This window comes from Mya arenaria, chromosome 14, assembly GCF_026914265.1.
Source record: "Mya arenaria isolate MELC-2E11 chromosome 14, ASM2691426v1".
NCBI lineage: Eukaryota > Metazoa > Mollusca > Bivalvia > Myida > Myidae > Mya > Mya arenaria.
In genome coordinates, this window is record NC_069135.1 from 45,722,119 (window position 1) to 45,742,618 (window position 20,500).

Sequence of the window (20,500 nt, forward strand, 5' to 3'; positions counted from 1 at the left end):
CCAAGAGCCTGGTATGTCTTCTCAAACCAGGCATATTTCCAGCTATACACTCTTATCGTACCAAGAGCCTGGTATGTCTTCTCAAACCAGGCATATTTCCAGGTATACACTCTTATCGTACCAAGAGCCTGGTATGTCTTCTCAAACCAGGCATATTTCCAGGTATACACTCTTATCGTACCAAGAGCACCATACCAGGGCACTGTTATTCATATTTGAAAATGGTTGAAAAGCAGTAGCATTTCACAGAATTCAAATGCTGTTGTGCTTAAAATATTTTATTTCTATTTAACATGTATGTCAGGCTGTAAGAAATTTCCAATCAACTTGCTTCTCGGATGACACAATATATATTTCAATTTCAGACTCTCTGTATAGAAAGAACCAAAATGAAGACCGCATACAAGTTTCCTGGAATACTGCGCTGGTACGAGGTGATAGAAATAGAGGTGGAGATGTTATGTCCCATTCGGGTTGCCATAGAAACACTCAAAACATACAACAGTGAGCTTTCTCTGCTCATTGATAGGTAATCAACAATTTACTGAACTATAACCTTGATAATGGTTTCCTGCTTTATATTTTGAATTGTTAGGGCTATTTGATTTAAGCATACACCCTAACCAAGGATGGCACAATAAAAAAAATATAGAGATGGGGGTTCCCGTCCATTTTTAGCTCGTCTGTTTTTCGAAGAAAAAAAGTCGAGTTATTGTGATAGCCTTGGCGTCGTCGGCGTCGTCTGCGTCTGCGTCTGCGTCGTCGTCGTCGTCCAAAAACTTTAACCTTACCTCATAACTCAAAAACCGTTCAACATTTTCACATTAAACTTGCTACACGTGTTCCTATTAACACTATGCATGTTTATAGCAGGTCATATAATTTTGCCTTTAATTAATATTGAGTTATCCCCCCTTTTCGACTTGGAATTTCATCAGACGAGCGTTGGCACCCACTCCGCGGTGCTCTTGTTTGCTTTTAATTTTTGCCAGGGTGTGATGTTTTTTCGCTTCTAAAGGGGTTGCATTATGCTGGCACTGATTAAGATAGAGGGTGACTTTGGCGGTGAGGTTTCAAAACTTGCTAAAATAAAATGCCAAGAAGAGAAAACTTTGCCCTCTAAAACCATACGGTATATTAAAGGTAAACCAAATTACAACAATATTGACAATATCTGGGCGAGGAAACAATAACAGATGTCAAATTTTACAACCCACTGACAAAAAATACACACATGGCAAATTAAAAGTTGATAAAAAAATCTAGCACTTTGCGTCACCAACTGCGCTTGATTGTATAACATACTTGATAGTCTAGTCGGTTGAGGCTTTTGTAACAATACTCCTTATTTAATAAGCAAATGCCTATATGCCATTTTGCAATGTTTGAAGGACATTTTAAGTCTGTAGTAGCAAGGACATTTTAAGTCTGTAGTAGCAACTTTTTGCGACATTTTTTTCAACAGATTAATGGACAAAACTAAGTTTGAAAATAAACAAAGACAATAAATATTGCAGCCAGAGTTATGGTTCCTGTGCACTGCATTTCTCCTAAATGAGAACTATCTGTATAGGAAGTTTGAAGTAAAATTTATGCTCCGGACAAGATTGCCCAGTGGAGAGAAGTATGAAATAACCAAATGGCAATAATTTTTAATTAACTTATACCACAAGGGAGCTCTGTTGAATGGGCTGGTTTGTACAATTTGAATATTCCTCAACTCTGTAAGAAGTTTGAGCATGTTAGCTACATATGAAGAAATGGATTTACAGGAGAACTGTAAATGGCAGAAGTGCTCAAAGGTTATCATGGTATGGCAGCATCAGGTGCATCAAAAATGGTAAAATCCTCGTAAAAGTGAAAATGGGAGTGGAGAGTTCTTTTGAATTTCATAACACAGTAAATACAGACTTATACCAATTATTTTACACATCTAATATGCCAGTTTATGTGAAAAAAATGAGCAATATCAATTATTTATTATTTGGCTAGTTCATGAGAGATCCCAAAACACATGCATATATAAGTGAACATTTTATTACAGTCTTAAAATATCACATTCTAAAAGTAAATATTTAGGTGGAAGCAAGTGATGGACATATTGGTTCAGTGATGGCCTTCTCGGAAATTAAATAAGTACATAGTCCATGCACCTGTTTGGTGTGTACCACCTACAGATGTGAGCATTGTTATGGCATATAATCTGCATTTTCCCAATTACTCCAATCCTCTGAGCACTTTTTCCTCTGGATGTTTATGGTTTTATTGTATAATAAAGTTTTATGCAGATTGAAAATTGATATTGTTATAATACCATAGACTAGAAGCAACAGGAACAAATCTTTTTACATTGTGTACAGTAGGTCAATATTTAGAGCATTCATTTCATTTGATTTAGACCGTAAGATTCCATACAGTGTTATAGTTCCCCATCTATAATAATAAACTTTAACATTTATGATTTGATACGGCACTTGACAAAAGATCTAAAATAAATTTACCTGAAGCATACATTCAGATGCTGTTGTTGCCCTACGAAAGTTAAACGCTACCTAACTCAGATATCACTACGTGCATTATTACCCACCACTTCTTTTCCTGTCATCCAAATATGTAACAGCTGATCTATGATGAAAAAGTAATGACTGAAAACATCTGTAAATGACCAACTACATATTAATTGGGTGTACTACCCAACATACGTATATAAGCCGTGTTTTTCTTCACATATTTCAGGTGAGGGATTTAGGGCCATTATGTCCTTCATGTTTTTAAAAACACTTTAACATGTATAGGATAACCTTTTGACGTTGAAGCTTCTAAAGAGGGACAGTACATTCAGTGATTGGCTGTTTGTTTAATTGGAATACTCCTTAGTTTTATGTTAAAATTTTGTTTTAATAATTAAAACTTCAGAGAAAGAAAAGTTAAATATCAATTTATATATGTATGCTCCATTTATGACTAATTTACCTTGAATTTAAACAGTTGAAGGTAAATAGTGTTACTTCTCCTTTAAAGTATACATTAATATGTAGTGGAAATATTTGATTTTCAGATGTCAGGGGAATCCTAAACTGTTTTTCCCACAATTGGAGATGCGGTTGAAGGGGATGATCAGTGCTAATGTGATGGGGGGCATCGCAAAGTACCATCAGGTAAACATTCGATTGACCACCATTTTGTTAACAGCGCATATGCGGATGTCTGTTGTACTATGAGGGGTTAGACAAAACTAATAATGCAAAGGATGAATGTTATAAGGTTCGTTACTAGTGCACAATGAGTTAAATTTGACAATGCCCTATGAATCAATTAGGGGTACATGTAGTATGTTGTGTTTCCAGGCATTCTTCACAGAGGAGTTTGAGAGAGATCACCCAGATGAGGCCGTGTACCTGGACCAGCTTAAACAGCTGCTGCATGAGCAGGTTCATTCTTTCTTATGTTTAGCGATCATTTTTACTCTCTTTCATAAAATCTATATTTTGTTTACCATTTTTACAATGAAAATCAGGTTATTGGAATAAAGATGTGTATAAGCATCTAGGTTACAAAGTGCAAGTTTCCATTCAATAACTCATTCAATAAGGATCAAGTTTTCATGATCAAACTTGGTATGCAAGATCACATGGAGACATACATTTGGATTGCATTTGGACTATCAAGGTCACTGTAATAAAAAATAGAAAAAAAGTTTCCTTTCAATAACTTTAGTAAGAGGTGATGTATGGTTATAAAATTTGGTATGTAGCAAGTTATTTGTACCTTAAAACGTACCTTTAGATTTCATTTGGTAATGTTGGGTCAATGTCACTATTGCTTAAAGTAAAAAAAATGATTTCCACACAAGTGGTGTATAGTGATGAAACTTGGCATGTACTCAGTATATGTGCAGATATACCTTGTGATTGGTATTTTAGGTATGTGGAGTCATGGTCAAGGTCACTGTAATTAAAAATGGAAGAAATGTTTTTTATGCCCCCCTTCGAAGAAGAGGGGTGTATTGCTTTGCACAGGCATGTCGGTATGTCGGTCGGTCGGTCCGTCCGTCCTTCGGTAGACCAAAGCTTGTCCATGTGATAACTCAACAATTCCTGGACGTATGGTCATCAAACTTGACAAGAAGGTTGGGTCTGACCAGTAGATGACCCCTAATGATTTAAGGGCTCATCGGATCAAAAGGTCAAGGTCGCAGTGACCTTTAATGGTAAAATAATTTTAAAGCTTGTCCGAGTGATAACTCAACAATGCCTAGACCCATGGTCATCAAACTTGATATAGAAGTTGGGCCTGACCAGTAGATGTCCCCTATTTTTGGGGGGGTCATCGGGCCAAAGGTTAAGGTCACAGTGACCTTGAATGGTAAAAGGTTGTCCGAGTGATAACTCGACAATGCCTGCACCCATGGCCCTCAAACTTGACTTGGAGGTTGGGCCTGACCAGTAGCTGACTCCTATTGTTTTTGGGGCTCGTCGGGTCAAAGTGACCTTGAATGGTAAAAGCTTGTCCGAGTGATAACTCAACAATGCATGCACCCATGGCCCTTATAATTGAATTGGAGGTTGGGCCTGACCAGTAAATGACCCCTATTGTATTTGGGGGTCATCAGGCTAAAGGTCAAGGTCACAGTGACCTTGAATGGTAAAAGGTTGTCCGTGTGATAACTTGACAATGCCTGCACCCATGGCCCTCAAACATGACTTGGAGGTTGAGCTTGACCAATAGCTGACCCCTATTGTTTTTGGGGCTCATCGGGTCAAAGGTCAAGGTCACAGTGACCTTGAATGGTAAATGGTTGTCCAAGTGATAACTCGACAATGCCTGCACCCATGGCCCTCATAATTGAATTGGATGTTGGGCCTGACCAGTAGATGACCCCAATTGTTTTTGGGGATCATCAGGCCAAAGGTCAAGGTCACAGTGACCTTGAATTGTAAAAAGTTGTCCATGTGATAACTAGACAATGCCTGCACCCATGACCCTCAAACATTACTAGGAGGTTGGGCCTGACCAGTAGCTGACCCCTAATGTTTTTTGGGCTCATCGGGTCAAAGGTCAAGGTCACAGTGACTTTGAATGGTAAAAGGTTGTTCGAGTGATAACTCAACAATGCCCACACCCACGCCCTCAAACTTGACTTGGAGGTTGGGCCTGACCAGTAGATGCCCTCTTTTGATTTTAGGGGTCATTTGGCCAAAGATCAAGGTCACAGTGACCTTGAATGGTAAAAGGTTGTCCATGTGATAACTCGACAATGCCTGCACCCATGGCCCTCAAACTTGACTTGGAGGTTGGGCCTGACCAGTAGATGACCCTTATTGTTTTTGGGTGTCATTGGGCCAAAGGTCAAGGTCACATGTACCTTGAATGATAAAAGGTTGTCCGAGTGATAACTCGACAATGCCTGCACCCATGGCCCTCAAACTTGACTTGGAGGTGGGGCCTGACCAGTAAATGACCCCTCTTGATTTTAGGGGTCATTGGGCCAAATATGATGGTCACAGTGACCTTGAATGGTAAAAGGTTTTCCGTGTGATAACTCAACAATGCCTGCACCTATGGCCCTCAAACTTGAGACTTGGGGTTCGGCCTGAACAGTAGATGACCCCTTTTGTTTTTGAGGGTCATCAGGCCAAAGGTCAAGGTCACAGTGACCTTGAATGATAAAAGGTTGTCCGAGTGATAACTCGACAATGCCTTCACCCATGGCCATCAAACTTGACTCAGAGGTTAGGCCTGACCAGTAGATGGCCCCTATTGATTTTAGGGGACATTTGGCGAAAGGTCAAGGTCACAGTGACTTTGAACGATAAAAGTTTGTCCGAGTGATAACTCAAAATGCCTGCACCCATGGCCCTAAACTTGACTTTGAGGTTAGGCCTGACCAGTAGATGACCCCTATTGATGTTAGGGGTCAAGGTCACAGTGACCTTGAAAGCAAACTTGACAATTCATAGACCTATTGTCATCAAACTTGAAATGAAGGTTGGGCCTGACCAGTAGATGACCCCTCTTGACTTTGCGGGTCATCGGGCCAAGGTCAAGGTCACATTAGCCTTTAACACGAAAAAGTTAACAAATCTTCTCCCAGTGATATCTCAACAATGCCTCAACCTTTGATCATCAAACTTGACATGGAAGTCGGGCCTGACCAGGAGATGACACTTATTGATTTTAGGAGTCATTGGGTCAAAGGTCAAGTTCACAGTGACCTTGAATGCGAAAATGTTTCAAGTGATAATTCGACAATGCCTGCACCCATGGCCCTCAAACTTGACTTGGTGTTGTGTCTGACCTGTAGATGACCCTTATGATTGTAGGGATCATCGGGTCAAAGGTCAAGGTTACAGTGACCTTGAACAAAAAAAGCATGTCCATGTGATAACTTGTCAATGCCTGCACCCATGGCCCTCAAACTTGACATTTAGATTTTTGGTGACCAGCTGATAACTCCTATGGATTTTGAGGTCATAGAGTCAAAGGTCATGGTCATAACACACTATCCTCAAACTTTGAATGGTCATAATCTTAAAACTGCCTCAACAGCATCCAATGTCAGTGACAAATCAGCTGTCATTTCGGTCCATGCATATTTCATTCAATTGTCCATATAATCCTGACAACATGGCGCTCAGGGGGGGGGGGTATAATGTTTGACAAACTCCTGTTTCTCAATTATTTAAGTTAATCGTGATATATTCTTGTTAAACTTGGCAATGTTGAAAACTTATATGAAGATTTACCTTGGGATTGAATTTTAGGTTGTTGATAATGAAATGGATTTTGCTCACTAATTTTAGTTAGGACTTCTGCAAATCGGTTGAGTTCCCAAACTCTTTTAAGGTTCTTTTCACAATTATTCGAGAAAGTTATTGTCGTAGTTTTGAATGATTCATCGTCAAATAATGTTTAAAAAGCTGTCTAATTGAAGGTTGGCAATCTTTTTAATTTTATGTCAAAACTTTATTTTTGGACAGTAAATTACCATTCAATTTACACTTCAGCGTACCAATATCCTGAACACATTACTACAATAAAGCGCCATTCAGAAATCTGAATCTGAGACACTGCAGTGTTTTTCAATTTATAATAATTATTATTGGAATGAAACAAGAACTACCGTAATTCACCTAAAAGTTCGGACACTCTAAATATTCGGACACCTATAATTATTTTCCAAAATAATTTATTTTGCGTACCTAATTTTCGGACACCCAAAGGACATCAATCATAACTTTCACAGTTATCAAGTTTCACAGACAAAGATTATTGATTTTTATCTTTACAATGCCTGGCTAGATTACCTAACGGTATTCACCAATGTGACAAGTTAATTTGTTACTACCCATCCTAAACGATTCATTGCCTGTTGAAAAGGAAGAGTGATATATTTATTGGAGGATTAAAGAAACAACAAGGGAAATCAAGGGATTAAGGAAACACAGACATGACATGTTTGTAAAACGATCTGCCAATAAGCTTTCAAACTTGTACCACACTTATAGACTGTATGAAGCAATAATCGTACAGTTATACATTAACCCTGCATAGCAATGTCCATGCTCTCCACGAGATCCTTTCATTTTGGCTGAATAAGGTAAAAAAAAGTTTCATTAACTTCAGATAAGGATGACACAATTATGATGATGAAGTTAAATAACAAGCTTATGCAGAGTTCATATGTACTTTCAGGTTGCATTTTGGAATGGTACAACCATAGCAAAGTAAAGGTGTTGCTTGTATTTCTAAAGAATCCAAAAACATTAATTTGTCATAATTTTGTGATAGCCCAAATTAAAAACTAGTGTTCTGCATAGATGTGTGTCCTAGACATGTATATTTGTTTTTTAGGTGCATGTGTTGGCACCTGGGATGCAGATGCACGAGAAACATGTACCCCCGAATCTCATGCCCCTGCATAAAAACCTGGAAACAGAGTTCGAGGAAATGAAGAGGACTGTAGCTCAGCATGTAATTACTTACAGCAATATTTACCCTCACATAACAGACTGTTTTGCTTTGAGTTTATCTTTTCATATCAGTTATTTTTTACAGATTAATGTTTTTGTAATAACTGCAGTTAGTTGAAGTCCTCACAAAGAAGAAATAGACTATAAGCATACATGTGAACTCTACCAGCAGTAGGTAAAATATACCGCTTTTGAGACCCCTCTACTGCCATACCGCTTTCCTGTTGAAATCTACCGATATTGAAAACCATATCAAATTGGCCTTAAAGTTTCTTTTAAACATCTCAAAATTCTACCAACCATCTTAAAATACCCCATCAATCTGTCCCTTGAAAGAACATTGTGCTCTTGTGAATATATGTCATGTCCACTCAGTAACGAGTGCAAGTGTACTCCGTATATAGGATGCACCCAAAGATAGGATACAGGCAATAAACTACATGAAATATTGAGAAAATAACAACTTAAAATCTTATACCATAGATAGGATGCAGTGAATATGCTTTGATATTAATTAAACAAGTTCATGTTTCCCCATTGATTTATTTGAAGAGCCAAATTTGGCCTGAAAATGACTTTGTAAAAATGTCAGAAGCCTCATACCGTAGATAAGACGCAGTCATTTTTTCTTGGGAATTCTAGGGGAAAATGTGTATTCTGTACACGGACATTTACGGTATATGTCATGTCCACTCAGTAGCGATTACAATGTGTATATGCCTTGTCAAATGAGTATAAAGGAGTTTAATGTGTGTGTGTTTGTATTCAGGGTTCTTTGTACACATCCCAGACGAGCCTGGTAGAGCAGGATACCAACAGGGGATCGGGCTCATCAAGGTGAGGGAGGCACTTACTCATAGCCACTGATGATTGTAAATAAACCTTCTATCACTTAGTCATTGGGTTCCATTTGTTATGTTCAAACAGATTTAGAATGTTTCAGAAAAAATGTTTTTGTATTGTCTGATTTTAATAGTTGAAAGATCCTAGACCTGTGGTCATCAAACTTGACATGGAGGCTGGGCATGACCATCAAACTTGACATGGAGGCTGGGCATGACCAGTAGATAACCCAGATTGATTTAAGTGGTCATCGGTCAAAGGTCAAGGTCACAGTGACCTTTATTGATAAAAGGTTGTCCGAGTGATAACTCAACAATGCATGGAGGGGAGGGGGGGGGGACAAACATCTCTTGTTTTCTTGTTTTAACTACATTTGGATTTAAACGTCAATATATGTTAAGGTTGAATACAACAGCAATAAAGAGACATTATACAATTTAATTGAAGTGCCAGTTATTTGTCATTTAAAATAAATATAAAAGCACGGTGTTAAAACAAAGGTTAAGTAAGTGGCGGAAATTTTCAACCTGGATTAAGTGGCCACCTGACTTAACCCTTTAGCGCATGTATACGAGATAGGCCGACATAGCTCATTAGCAGATGTAAACGCATCTGGCCGACCCTACACACTACTGGATGTAAACGCATCTCCCGCATATTTCAATAGGGTCATTTCAATACTTCAATTTTGCATCTTTCTTTTTGTAAACAATATCCCGGATGTTTATAAAGGTGAAGCTTAACCTTTTGTGTATTGATTTTCCCTCGAAAATGTCGTCTGCTAAAACTTGAAGGTTATTATTTATAAGTTGCCAATCACAGGTGTGAGATCCCACTGTGACGTAATAAAACCTCGAGGAATAGCAGTACTGTACAGTATGGAATTTCCCCAAAAACATTGATGCGTAAATCATTGAATATATTATGTCAGTTGAATTAACCATTAAAATCAATAAAGATTATAATTATTTGAAGATAATATTTTGTGTTACAAACAATAGAAACAATAAGTAGCCGAGAAAATGATGAGTAAATTTTCTGCCTAGCTAATCGATGGCCAGCATGGTTCCGGTCGAAAAATAGGTCAAGTAAACACATTTGTGCAAGCGTTTCATGATCTAGATCTTTTTATTCATTACTTTGAAAACATTTCTCGGCTTTCTTTTTGTAAAGTATTTTATGAGGGGGTAATAAAGTTAAACAGACTGGATCTCCCTGCTGGATGACACCAGATATTCCTGCCACATTTCTGTGTATTAATACACAAGAACATCAATTGTCGGCTTTTTAATCCATATGGGTCATTTTTATGATAGGGGTAATAAAATTTAGATCGATCCCAGCATTTTATTACCCTTTGATTTAATGCAATTATGACATTTCAAAGAAATGTTACAATTCCTTCTTGGAAATGCTTTCACAGATGAAATAAAAGAATTTTATATTTCATTATTGACACCATTTATTAGATAATTTAATTATCTATAAAAATGTATTCACATAAAAAAGATTTGGAAACAATTGTTTGTAGTTATATTGATTTTAAGGTCATACTGCTGTGTTCATTTTCTCATTTTCAAATATCCTGAAAAGTACCTATGCAGATAAGGACTGCTTATCAGTAAGTTGGCTATTGACTGGGAGGTGTAATCTGGCCACTTGTCTATGTGCTAAAGGGTTAAGCAGCCACTTTTACCTTTTTCCAAAGGTGGCTACTTAACACAGGCTTGACTGTATATATTTTTGCAAGAATAATAATAAGAAAAAGAGATAAATCATCTTTAAAAAAGTGATGTTTCAGAGAAACTGCCTGACATCAACTTTGTGCTAAAATTACTACATGCCATGGCCTCAGTAAACAATGTTGCATATGATAAGCGCTATTTGGTATAATGGCAAGTCTCTTTACTCCCTTGGGTCAGAAATAAATGAAAGATATTATTAGTTTATTTTATATGATGTTTATTTTCAGTGGCAGATCATCGTTGTTCTCAGATGATGAACTCAGCCTGACAAACTCACAGGTATGTGACCATGATTACATGTTGTCATGGTAACTGCTGTATCAACACTCACACATACATATATGTATCTGCTACAGTTCTGTCTAGTAATCACCCTGTTGGTCCATCTGCCCACACAAATATCTTCGGTTATGGGTTTACTGACTTTAGTGTAAGGGTCATATAGTTTTCTATATGAAAAGCTCATAAAAACATCACATTTGATTATAGTAATAATACAATCCCTTATGACACAGGAATGACACAGAATTTATATACTTCTGGATGAAAATAAATGAAACTTTGAAAAAATGTCCACTTTAACACTTCATAAGAATAAAAACTCCAGCACAATTCAAGAACCATGACTATAATGTTGCACATTATTTCAAAATTTCCTTCCTTGGCAAGAAGTGTTTTAGAATGAATTTACTTTCATCAGAAATTGAAAAGTTTCGATGGAAGTGAATGAAACTTTAAATGATGGTGAAGTTAACGACATGTGTTAAAAACCATAACTCCATGACTGGTTGTTCCTTGTTTGCCTCCCTTGGCAAACAAGTATGTTTAAAAATTATTCATGGCATGTTGATTTGTATTGGTATTTGGTTGTCATACCAGAATCAAGAACCATATTGCAATGATCCATGGTCCTTATTAAAATCTCTGGTATGGCTTGAGTTATCTCTCAATTCACCACAGCATTCCAGCATATAAATACAGCTCAACAATACAGCTCAACAATACAGCATATAATTACAGCTCAACAATACAGCACAGCATTCTAACTCAACAATATAGCTCAACAATACAGCACAGCATTCCAGCTCAACAATATAGCACGGCATTCCAGCTCAACAATACAGCATGGCATTCCAGCTCAACAATACAGCACAGCATTCCAGCTAAACAATACAGCACAGCAATACAGCTCAACAATACAGCACAGCATTCCAGCTCAACAATACAGCACAGCATTCCAGCTCAACAATACATCACAATATTCCAGCTCAACAATACAGCACAGCATTCCAGCTCAACAATACAGCTAAGACACTGCTCTTATATGTTATGCTTGTTTCGAATTCTGACAATCTTTACAGAGCCTAGCATTTTCAAATTTGTAGCATGATAATTTATATACCGTAAATGACTGGGTATTAGACGCACTTTTTTTCCTCAGATTTTGATGCAAAAAAATGCCTGCGTATAATACCCAGTAACAATTTTTTGAACTTTTTTTCTGATGTCAATTTCAAGCCGAGAGTTTGTTTAGATTTATGTAGAAAGGGATGTTACTCGCGTCATATTGATCGAGTATATACGGGTTAAAACGGCAGTTGAAGATCGGGATACGGTATATCGTAAGACGTTTATAATTTCAACAAAAATATTTTATATTTGGACACCCATAATTATTTCCCAAAATAATTTATTTTGCGTACCTAATTTTCGGACACCCAAAGGACATCAATCATAACTTTCATAGTTACGAAGTTTCACAGACGAAGAATATTGATTTTTATCTTTACACTGCCTGGCTAGATTACCTAACCGTATACACCACTGTGACAATTTAATTAGTTACTACCCATCCTAAACAATTTATTGCCTGTTGAAAAGGAAGTGTGATATATTTATTTGAGGATTAAACAAACAACAAGGGCAATCAAGGGATTAAGAAAACATCCGACATGGCATGTTTGTAAAACGATCTGCCAATAAGCTTTCAAACTTGTACCACACTTATAGACTATATGAAGCAATAATCGTACAGTTTTACATTAATCCTGCACAGCAATGTCCATGCTCTCCACGAGATCCTCGTGGGCATAACTGTAAGTTATGTGACGTCACACAGTGTGACTCTTTGATCTGAAGCCGATAGAATGTGTTTATTCAGTTCAGTGCATGTATAAAATGGTGTTTTAATTAACTTCATGAAGGATTTACACTTATAGGCGTAATAAATAAGTTTATGACCATTGATTACTACGGATAAATTAATAAGTGGTAAAAAGCAAACATGAAGAAAAAAGGCAGGTTAAACAAACATGTAAATAAAATGTAAAAATGATAATTTTCTATGTATTCGGAGAGCGAAAAAGATAATTAATTTATGGTGTCCGAACTCTTGTGAATTACGGTATTCAATATTATTTTGAATAATAAATTGAATTAAACAATAATCAAACTTACATATAAAAAAGCAAAGTTGGGCACTGTCAAAATATTTTTTGCTTAACATAACTTTTCATTCTCGACAGTATGGTAAAAATGATAATTTTCTATGTATTCGGAGAGCGAAAAAGATAATTAATTTATGGTGTCCGAACTCTTGTGAATTACGGTATTCAATATTATTTTGAATAATAAATTGAATTAAACAATAATCAAACTTACATATAAAAAAGCAAAGTTGGGCACTGTCAAAATATTTTTTGCTTAACATAACTTTTCATTCTCGACAGTATGGTTTTAAAGATAACCATCGCCATTTTCCCGAAAAAAAAAATTTTTTGTCACTGTCAACAAACATGGTGGCTGAAAATGCCGGACGATTGTGACATTTTTTCTATGCGTCTTTTAAACAAAAACATAGATTAAAAGTTTTTTTCTCTGATTTTTCACAGATTTTTTTCCCTGCGTCTAATACCCCCTATTGTCTTATACCCAGTCATTTACGGTAACTGTTTAAATATAAAAAGATACTATAAGCTGAAACCTTTTTTAAGTGTAGATAGGGAATTTTCCTCAATTACTCATAAAATGATTTTAAATGACACTGGCAATTGATTGCCAAATTTCTTGGTTTTATTCAGGGTGTAAATAGTAATTGAAGTGTTGCTTGTAGCTTGAACACCTGTACAAAATGATAGGTCCACAAAGACTGTTTGAAATCCGTATAAAATCTGTATATAGAGAGAAGAAATAATCACTTTTTTATGCTTCTGTATGTATGTTACATTGTTTTGAACGGTATGCAAACATATTTTTCATTCAGGAATATTGTTGAATCATCTTCAAGCCTCTAGTATTAGTAGCAAGTGATCATAATGATATAATAATAACTAAGTGTTTTTTTCGCCTTAAGCCTTTTCTGATTTTTTCAAACATTAAATCTATGTTAAATTATTAATACCAATTTGTATTTCATCATTGTGAACACAATGTTTGCATACTTGCCAATCATACCTGGACATTTGCTCGACATCTTAAAATTGATTTATAGCACGACAAAAGATCGCAAGTATTCTTACAGTTAAGATAAAGATAAAGCTAGGATTGATAATGGAACAGTTGAGCAAGTGCCCAGCACTTCCATATGCTTTCTGAAGTAGGTGTTCATTTAACCAGCTTACTGAAGTGCGTGTACACTTTACCAACGTACTGAAGTGCATGTACTCTTCACTACCCATGTGATACGTGTGAACGATTCACCGGCTAAGAGAAGTGTGTGTATGCTAGCCAGGTGACTAAAGTGCGTGTACATTTCACCAGCTTACTGAAGTGTGTGTATGCTTTGCTAGCTTTCTGAACGTGTGTATGCTTTGCCAGCTTACTGAAGAGCGTGTACACTTCACCAGCTTAGTGAAGTGTGGCTTCTCTTTACCCACTTACTTATGTGCGTGAATGTTTAACCATCTTACGGAAGTGTGTGTAACTTTTACCAGCTTACTGAAGTGTGTGTATGCTTCGCCAGCTTACTGAAGTGCGTAAACGCTTAACTAGCTGTCTGAAGTGAAAGTACACTTCAGGAGTGTACTGAAGTGTGAGAACGCTTAACTAGTTTTCTGAAGTGAATGTACACTTCACGAGCTTACTGAAGTGCGTGAACACTTAACTAGCTTTCTGAAGTGTGTGTACACTTCATGAGCTAACTGAAATCAGTGAATGCTTAACTGGCTTACTGAAGTGAATGTACACTTCACGAGCTTACTGAAGTGTGAAAACGCTTAACTAGCTTTCTGAAGTGAATGTACACTTCACGAGCTAACTGAAGTGGGTGAAAGCTTACCTAGCTTTCTGAAGTGAATGTACACTTCACGAGCTTACTGAAGTGGGTGAACGCACGCTTAACTAGCGGTCTGAATTAAATTTTCACTTCACAAGCTTACTGAAGTGGGTTAACGCTTAACCAGCTTTCTGAAGTGAATGTACACTTCATGAGCTTACTGAAGTGGGTGAAAGCTTAACTAGCTTTCTGAAGTGAATGTACACTTCAAGAGCTTACTGAAGTGGGTGAACGCACGCTTCACTAGCTTTCTGAAGTGAATGTACACTTCAGGAGCTTACTGAAGTGGGTGAAAGCTTGACTAGCTCTCTGAAGTGAATGTACACTTCACAAGCTTACTGAAGTGGGTGAACGCTTAACTAGCTCTCTGAAGTGAATGTACACTTCACGAGCTTACTGAAGTGGGTGAACGCTCAACTAGCTCTCTGAAATGAATGTACCCTTCAGGAGCTCACTGAAGTGGGTGAAAGCTTAACTTGCTTTCTGAAGTGAATGTACATTTCACAGGCTTTTTGAGGGTGGGTGAATGCTTAACTAGCTTTCTGAAGTGAATGTACACTTCACGAGCTAACTGAAGTCGGTGAAAACTTAACTAGCTTTTTGAAGTGAATGTACACTTAAGGAGCTTACTGAAGTGTGAAAACGCTTAACTAGCTGTCTGAAGTGTGTGTACAATTCACGAACTTACTGAAGTGGGTGAAAGCTTAACTAGCTTTCTGAAGTGAATGTACATTTCACAAGCTTACTGAAGTGTGTGAACGCTTTACTAGATTTCTAAAGTGTGTGTTCACTTCATGAACTAACTGAAGTGGGTGAACACTTAACTAGCTTTCTAAAGTGAATGTACACTTCACAAGCTTACTGAAGTGGGTGAACACTTAACTAGCTTTCTGAAGTGAATGTACACTTCACAAGCTCACTGAAGTGGGTGAACGCTTAACTAGCTTTCTGAAGTGAATGTACACTTCACAAGCTTACTGAAGTGGGTGAACGCTTAACTAGCTTTCTGAAGTGAATGTACACTTCGCAGGCTTTTTTAGGGTGGGTGAACGCTTAACTAGCTTTCTTAAGTGAAAGTACACTTCACAAGCTTACTGAAGTGGGTGAACACTTAACTAGCTTTCTTAAGTGTGTGTACACTCCACGAGCTTACAGAAGCCGGTGTATGTTTCACAACCTTAGTGAAGTGCATGGATGCTTCACCAGCTAAGTGAAGTGCTTGTAAGCTTCACCAGCTTACTGAAGTGTTTATACACTTCACTAGCGAGGTGAAGTGCTTGTATGCTTCACCAGCTAAGTGAAGTGTGTGTACCTGTCACCAGCTAAGTGAAGTGTGTGCACCTGTCACCAGCTAAGTGAAGTGCATGTACACTTGACTAGCTTACTGAAGTGCGGATAAGCTTCACATTCAATTTAGCTGAGTGGAGTGAATGTACACTTCACCAGCTATTAAGTGAGTTTGTGTAAGATTCGCCACCTTACTGAAGTATGTGCACACTTCACCAGCTTATTGAAGTGCTGTTATGCTTCGCCAGCTTACTGAAGTGAGGGTTCACTTTACAAGCATACTGAAGGGCATGTGCTTACAGAAGTGTGTATATCTGACGCCTATGTGTTTATCTGAAACATGTGTATATGTAACAAGTGTGTATAACTGACTATAGCCTGCAACTGTATGTCTTTTTTCAAATTATCCCCCATCTAGGATGTCCCATTTAACTTTGCGCCTTCGGAGCGTTGTAGACGGAGTTATGTCCCGTTCCCGGAGGAGTGTAGCCTTGGGATGGGGCCACCCCCTGTCCCCCAGAGGCCTCTGTCCATGCTGCTGCCTCATGAGGTCAGTCTCAGTCAGGTGGGTGGGGCTCGTACATGTTGTGGTCTGGGTGATATCAGGAGATAATATATTTTCATTGTTCTAGAATGAGAATGATTTGGTTGGGTGGATGAGGTACATTCATGTTGATGTTATGAAGTGGGTGAAGGTTGGTTACATTGAAGGTGGCATTAAAATCTAATAAATTTTGGACATTAAATTCCTGGTATAATTTATAAATAATTTATTAATACAGCCTGTACAGTGGGGAGGTAGTAAATGTTTTTGTAACAATTGGGCCTAGACTTTTTATTTTGGTCAAATTAAACACAATTTTGTTGATGTAAATCATGAGATGAATAATTAATCGATGTTATTCTTAACATCAGTAATAAATTAGAGATTGATATAAATTAAATATTATGATATGCTTAAAGTGTCTCGTAACTGATTATACCCAGTAAAGTATTTAATGAAAGGGTAACTGGTACTGCAGTTTGGTTTATATTTGCTTGATTGTAAAGACAGCTGGGATCTGATATAAATCACTCTTGGGTCTATTTCCTGGCCAGACACCAGTACTGTGTACTTTTTGAGAGGTCATGAGAAACGACCTCTGGTGGGGCTCGAACTCACTCTTTGGTGAGAGGAAGACACTAGACCACTCTTCCCACTAGTGCAGTTTGATTTGGTGGGTCATTTTCGACTCAAGTGGGTTAGTTTAGTTTTTGATTTGTTTGCATTGTGAAATCTTAATCTGCAAAACTTATTCCAGTCAAATCAAAATACAGTCCATTTCAATTATCCTATTATACAGCTTTAATATACTTCTTAATAAAGTCATATAAATTATCTTTTTTAATGGCTTTAAATTAAAATCTTTCACTGACAGATCTGAAAGGTATAGTTTAAAATAAAAAAAGGTTTGTGAGAGTTATAAGATCAGGATTAGCTCTTGTTTTTCCAAGAAAAAGCCCTTGTATTTCCATTAAATTGTGTTAAATGAAAAATTATTTCTAACGATATATGTTTTATTTGTCACTTTTATTATATCATATTTAACCTGTATTCATGAACTTGGTTGCACTAGAGTGTTTCATGTGGAAGGCAAAGGTCTTCCACGTAATTGTGTTTGGCTTGCTTAACTAAATGCTTAAGAAACTATAGTACTGATTCAAAAAAAACAAGTAGAATGATGTCATTAATTAAGAAATCTATCTAAAAAATGAAACCTTTGAATCAAACAGTTTGATACTAAATTGGAAAATTTATTGAAAAATAAGGAACCTGTATTACTATTTGATTTAAAAAAACGAAGAAATTTTGTACTTTATATTTGAGATGTTTGTATGGTTAAAGAGAGGATGTTGTTTATTTGTTGACAGCGCTCTGGTCTGGACAAGAAGATGGGAAGCGATCCTAGCTTTCAGGGCCACAAAACAGGTAAAACAGCCTTCAACACTCAGGTGATCGATGAAGTGAAAGTTTGTGTTGAAGTAGGATTGTGACAATTTGGTCATGCAAATCGTGATTTTGCAGACTTGATTAACCATTGTATACTGCATCATTTAATTGATTAAAATTATTTATGTCTCCCCCATTTTTGGGGAGACATATTGTTTTTGCCCTGTCCGTCAGTCCGACAATCAGTCCGTCAGTCTGTACGTCACACTTCGTTTCTGCTCAATAACTAAAGAACACTTGCACCTAGGAACTTCATACTTGGTATGCTAGTTGGTCATGACTAGTTGATAAACCCTTTTGATTTTGAGATCAGTAGATCAAGGTCAACTTCACCATGACCTTGAGATGAAGAAACGGTTATTGCTCTGTAACAAAAGGTCGCGTGCACCCAAGAACTTCATATTTGATATGCAGGTTGGTCATTTCTAGTAGATGACCCGTATAGATTTTGTGATCAGTCCGTTCGTCAGTCAGTCAGTCAGTCGTTTCCGCTCAATAAATAAAGAACTCTTGCACCCAGGAATTTCATTATTGGTATGCTAGTTGGTCATGACTAGTAGATGACCCATATTGATTTTGACATCAGTAGGTCAAAGGTCAAGGTCGCAGTAGATGTTCACTTTTTAATATCGGTGAATAAACCAAACTTCACCGTTGGTTCGTCTCCAGTCTAAAATTACAAATTTCATGTCCATCATTTATTTTTAGCCAGATTTTTCATGGAAAAATTATGGGTTATAGAATGGCGAAAACTGGGCGGGAGGGCAGGTGGGCATTTTTGCGGGTGGGGGGTTAACAATTCTGCATTAAAGTTTGCCATTTTATGTAATAAAATCAAGAGTTTATATCCAATGGTTATCAAACTTGGTCAGACTATTTGTCGGCATGTTATCTTGAATATATATGAATATGGGTCATCTCCTTTGAAAAAATAGGTCAAATCTTTAGAAGAATTATTTCACAGTAATAAATTCAACAATTTTTATTAAATCTTGATGAAACTTAGTCAGAATATTTGTCTGCATATTATCTTGCTGATTTTTTTATATCAGTCATCACAGTTCAAATTTTAGGTCACTTGGTCAAATCTTAGGAAAATCTTTCCACGTCATAAATTCAACAATTTTTGTCAAATCTTTATGAAATTTGGTCAAAATATTAGTGTGCATAGTATCTTGAAAGTTCTTTAATATGGGTCATCCCCGGTCAAAATCTAGGTCACAAGGTCAAATCTTAGGAGAAATAATTCCATGGTCATAAAAAATCATTAGTTTTTGTCAAATCTTTATGAAACTTGGTCAGAATATTTGTCTACATGTTGTCTTAAACATTAATTTTGTGAATATGGGTCACCTCAGATCAAAAACTAGGTCACTAGGTCAAATCTTAGGAAATATTTTCCCGATGTCATAAAAAAAACTCTATGCTTACCAAACCTTTCAATATCAGTCAACAACTAAATTCAATTGCTATTTTATAAACACATCCCAATCATGAATTTCATATCTACCCATATTTTTCAAAAATTTAAATTTTAATTAACTTTAAGAAAAATATTTGTGTACATGAAATCTTAGATGATAAAGTGTGTCATCTAGGGTCAAAAACTAGGCCTCATGGACAGATCTTATTGGAAAAGCTGATGTATTTATAAAATGTTCATTCTTACTCATACAAATAAAATAGTTTCTGTTGATCAGGTTATTTGTATGAACAATATCTCCAATAAGTATAAATATGGGTCTTTTTTTATTAAAAATACTAGGTCACTAGCTCAAATCCTAGGTTTGCAAAATTGCATGGTCCGGCTTTAATGCGGCGTTGCCGTCTTGTTTCCCAGTTACGACCACACAATAGGGGAGACTAGCACTTTTTAAAAAAAGCAATATCTTGTTGTATAAATATTTCTCAAAATGCATTCTTCTGGGCTTGTTGTCATTTTTTTTTTTTTTTTGTATAATCTACCAACAACACGGCTGCTGTCAGTTTCAGCTGGGACCAATCCTACTCCCAGGTTTCAGATTCAGCTTTTTAAACCAGTCAATGGTGTTAGAAAATAGTATATGACCTCACCTGTACACTTCAGCAACAATGATCTGAACATTTTGGAAACTTCAATACTGGTTCATTTAAACTTATTCAATTTGTATACTTATACCATTATTCATGGAAGAACACACAGAAGTCTTGCCTGGCTAGGAGAACTATTTTCATTTCATGTTTACATTGTTATCAGTCCTGGAAGAATAAACACAACAATCATGTTGCTGTCTCATTTGAGTGTCCTCAAGTAAAAAATAATTGTAGTTTCAATCATATCTGAAGAAAAATTAGCAAAAACTGAGAAAGATGCATGAGTCATAAGCAATGTGATACATCAGAAAGATGC

General features: G+C 36.7%; 1 protein-coding gene across 6 annotated transcripts in view; it reads left to right on the forward strand.

Annotated features, from left to right (window-relative positions):
• LOC128216947 (dedicator of cytokinesis protein 3-like) overlaps positions 1–20,500 on the forward strand; it is a 186,104-nt gene that overhangs the window by 147,295 nt on the left and 18,309 nt on the right. For 4 of the 6 annotated variants that reach the window (XM_052923696.1, XM_052923698.1, XM_052923699.1 and 1 more), the window contains 8 exons: positions 366–529; positions 3,059–3,158; positions 3,348–3,431; positions 7,855–7,974; positions 8,743–8,810; positions 10,789–10,840; positions 16,540–16,686; positions 18,033–18,090. In XM_052923696.1, the coding sequence (XP_052779656.1) occupies positions 366–529; positions 3,059–3,158; positions 3,348–3,431; positions 7,855–7,974; positions 8,743–8,810; positions 10,789–10,840; positions 16,540–16,686; positions 18,033–18,090 (793 nt within the window). The remainder of the gene's footprint in view (positions 1–365; positions 530–3,058; positions 3,159–3,347; positions 3,432–7,854; positions 7,975–8,742; positions 8,811–10,788; positions 10,841–16,539; positions 16,687–18,032; positions 18,091–20,500) is intronic. The other 2 variants (XM_052923697.1, XM_052923700.1) reach the window with 2 other exon arrangements.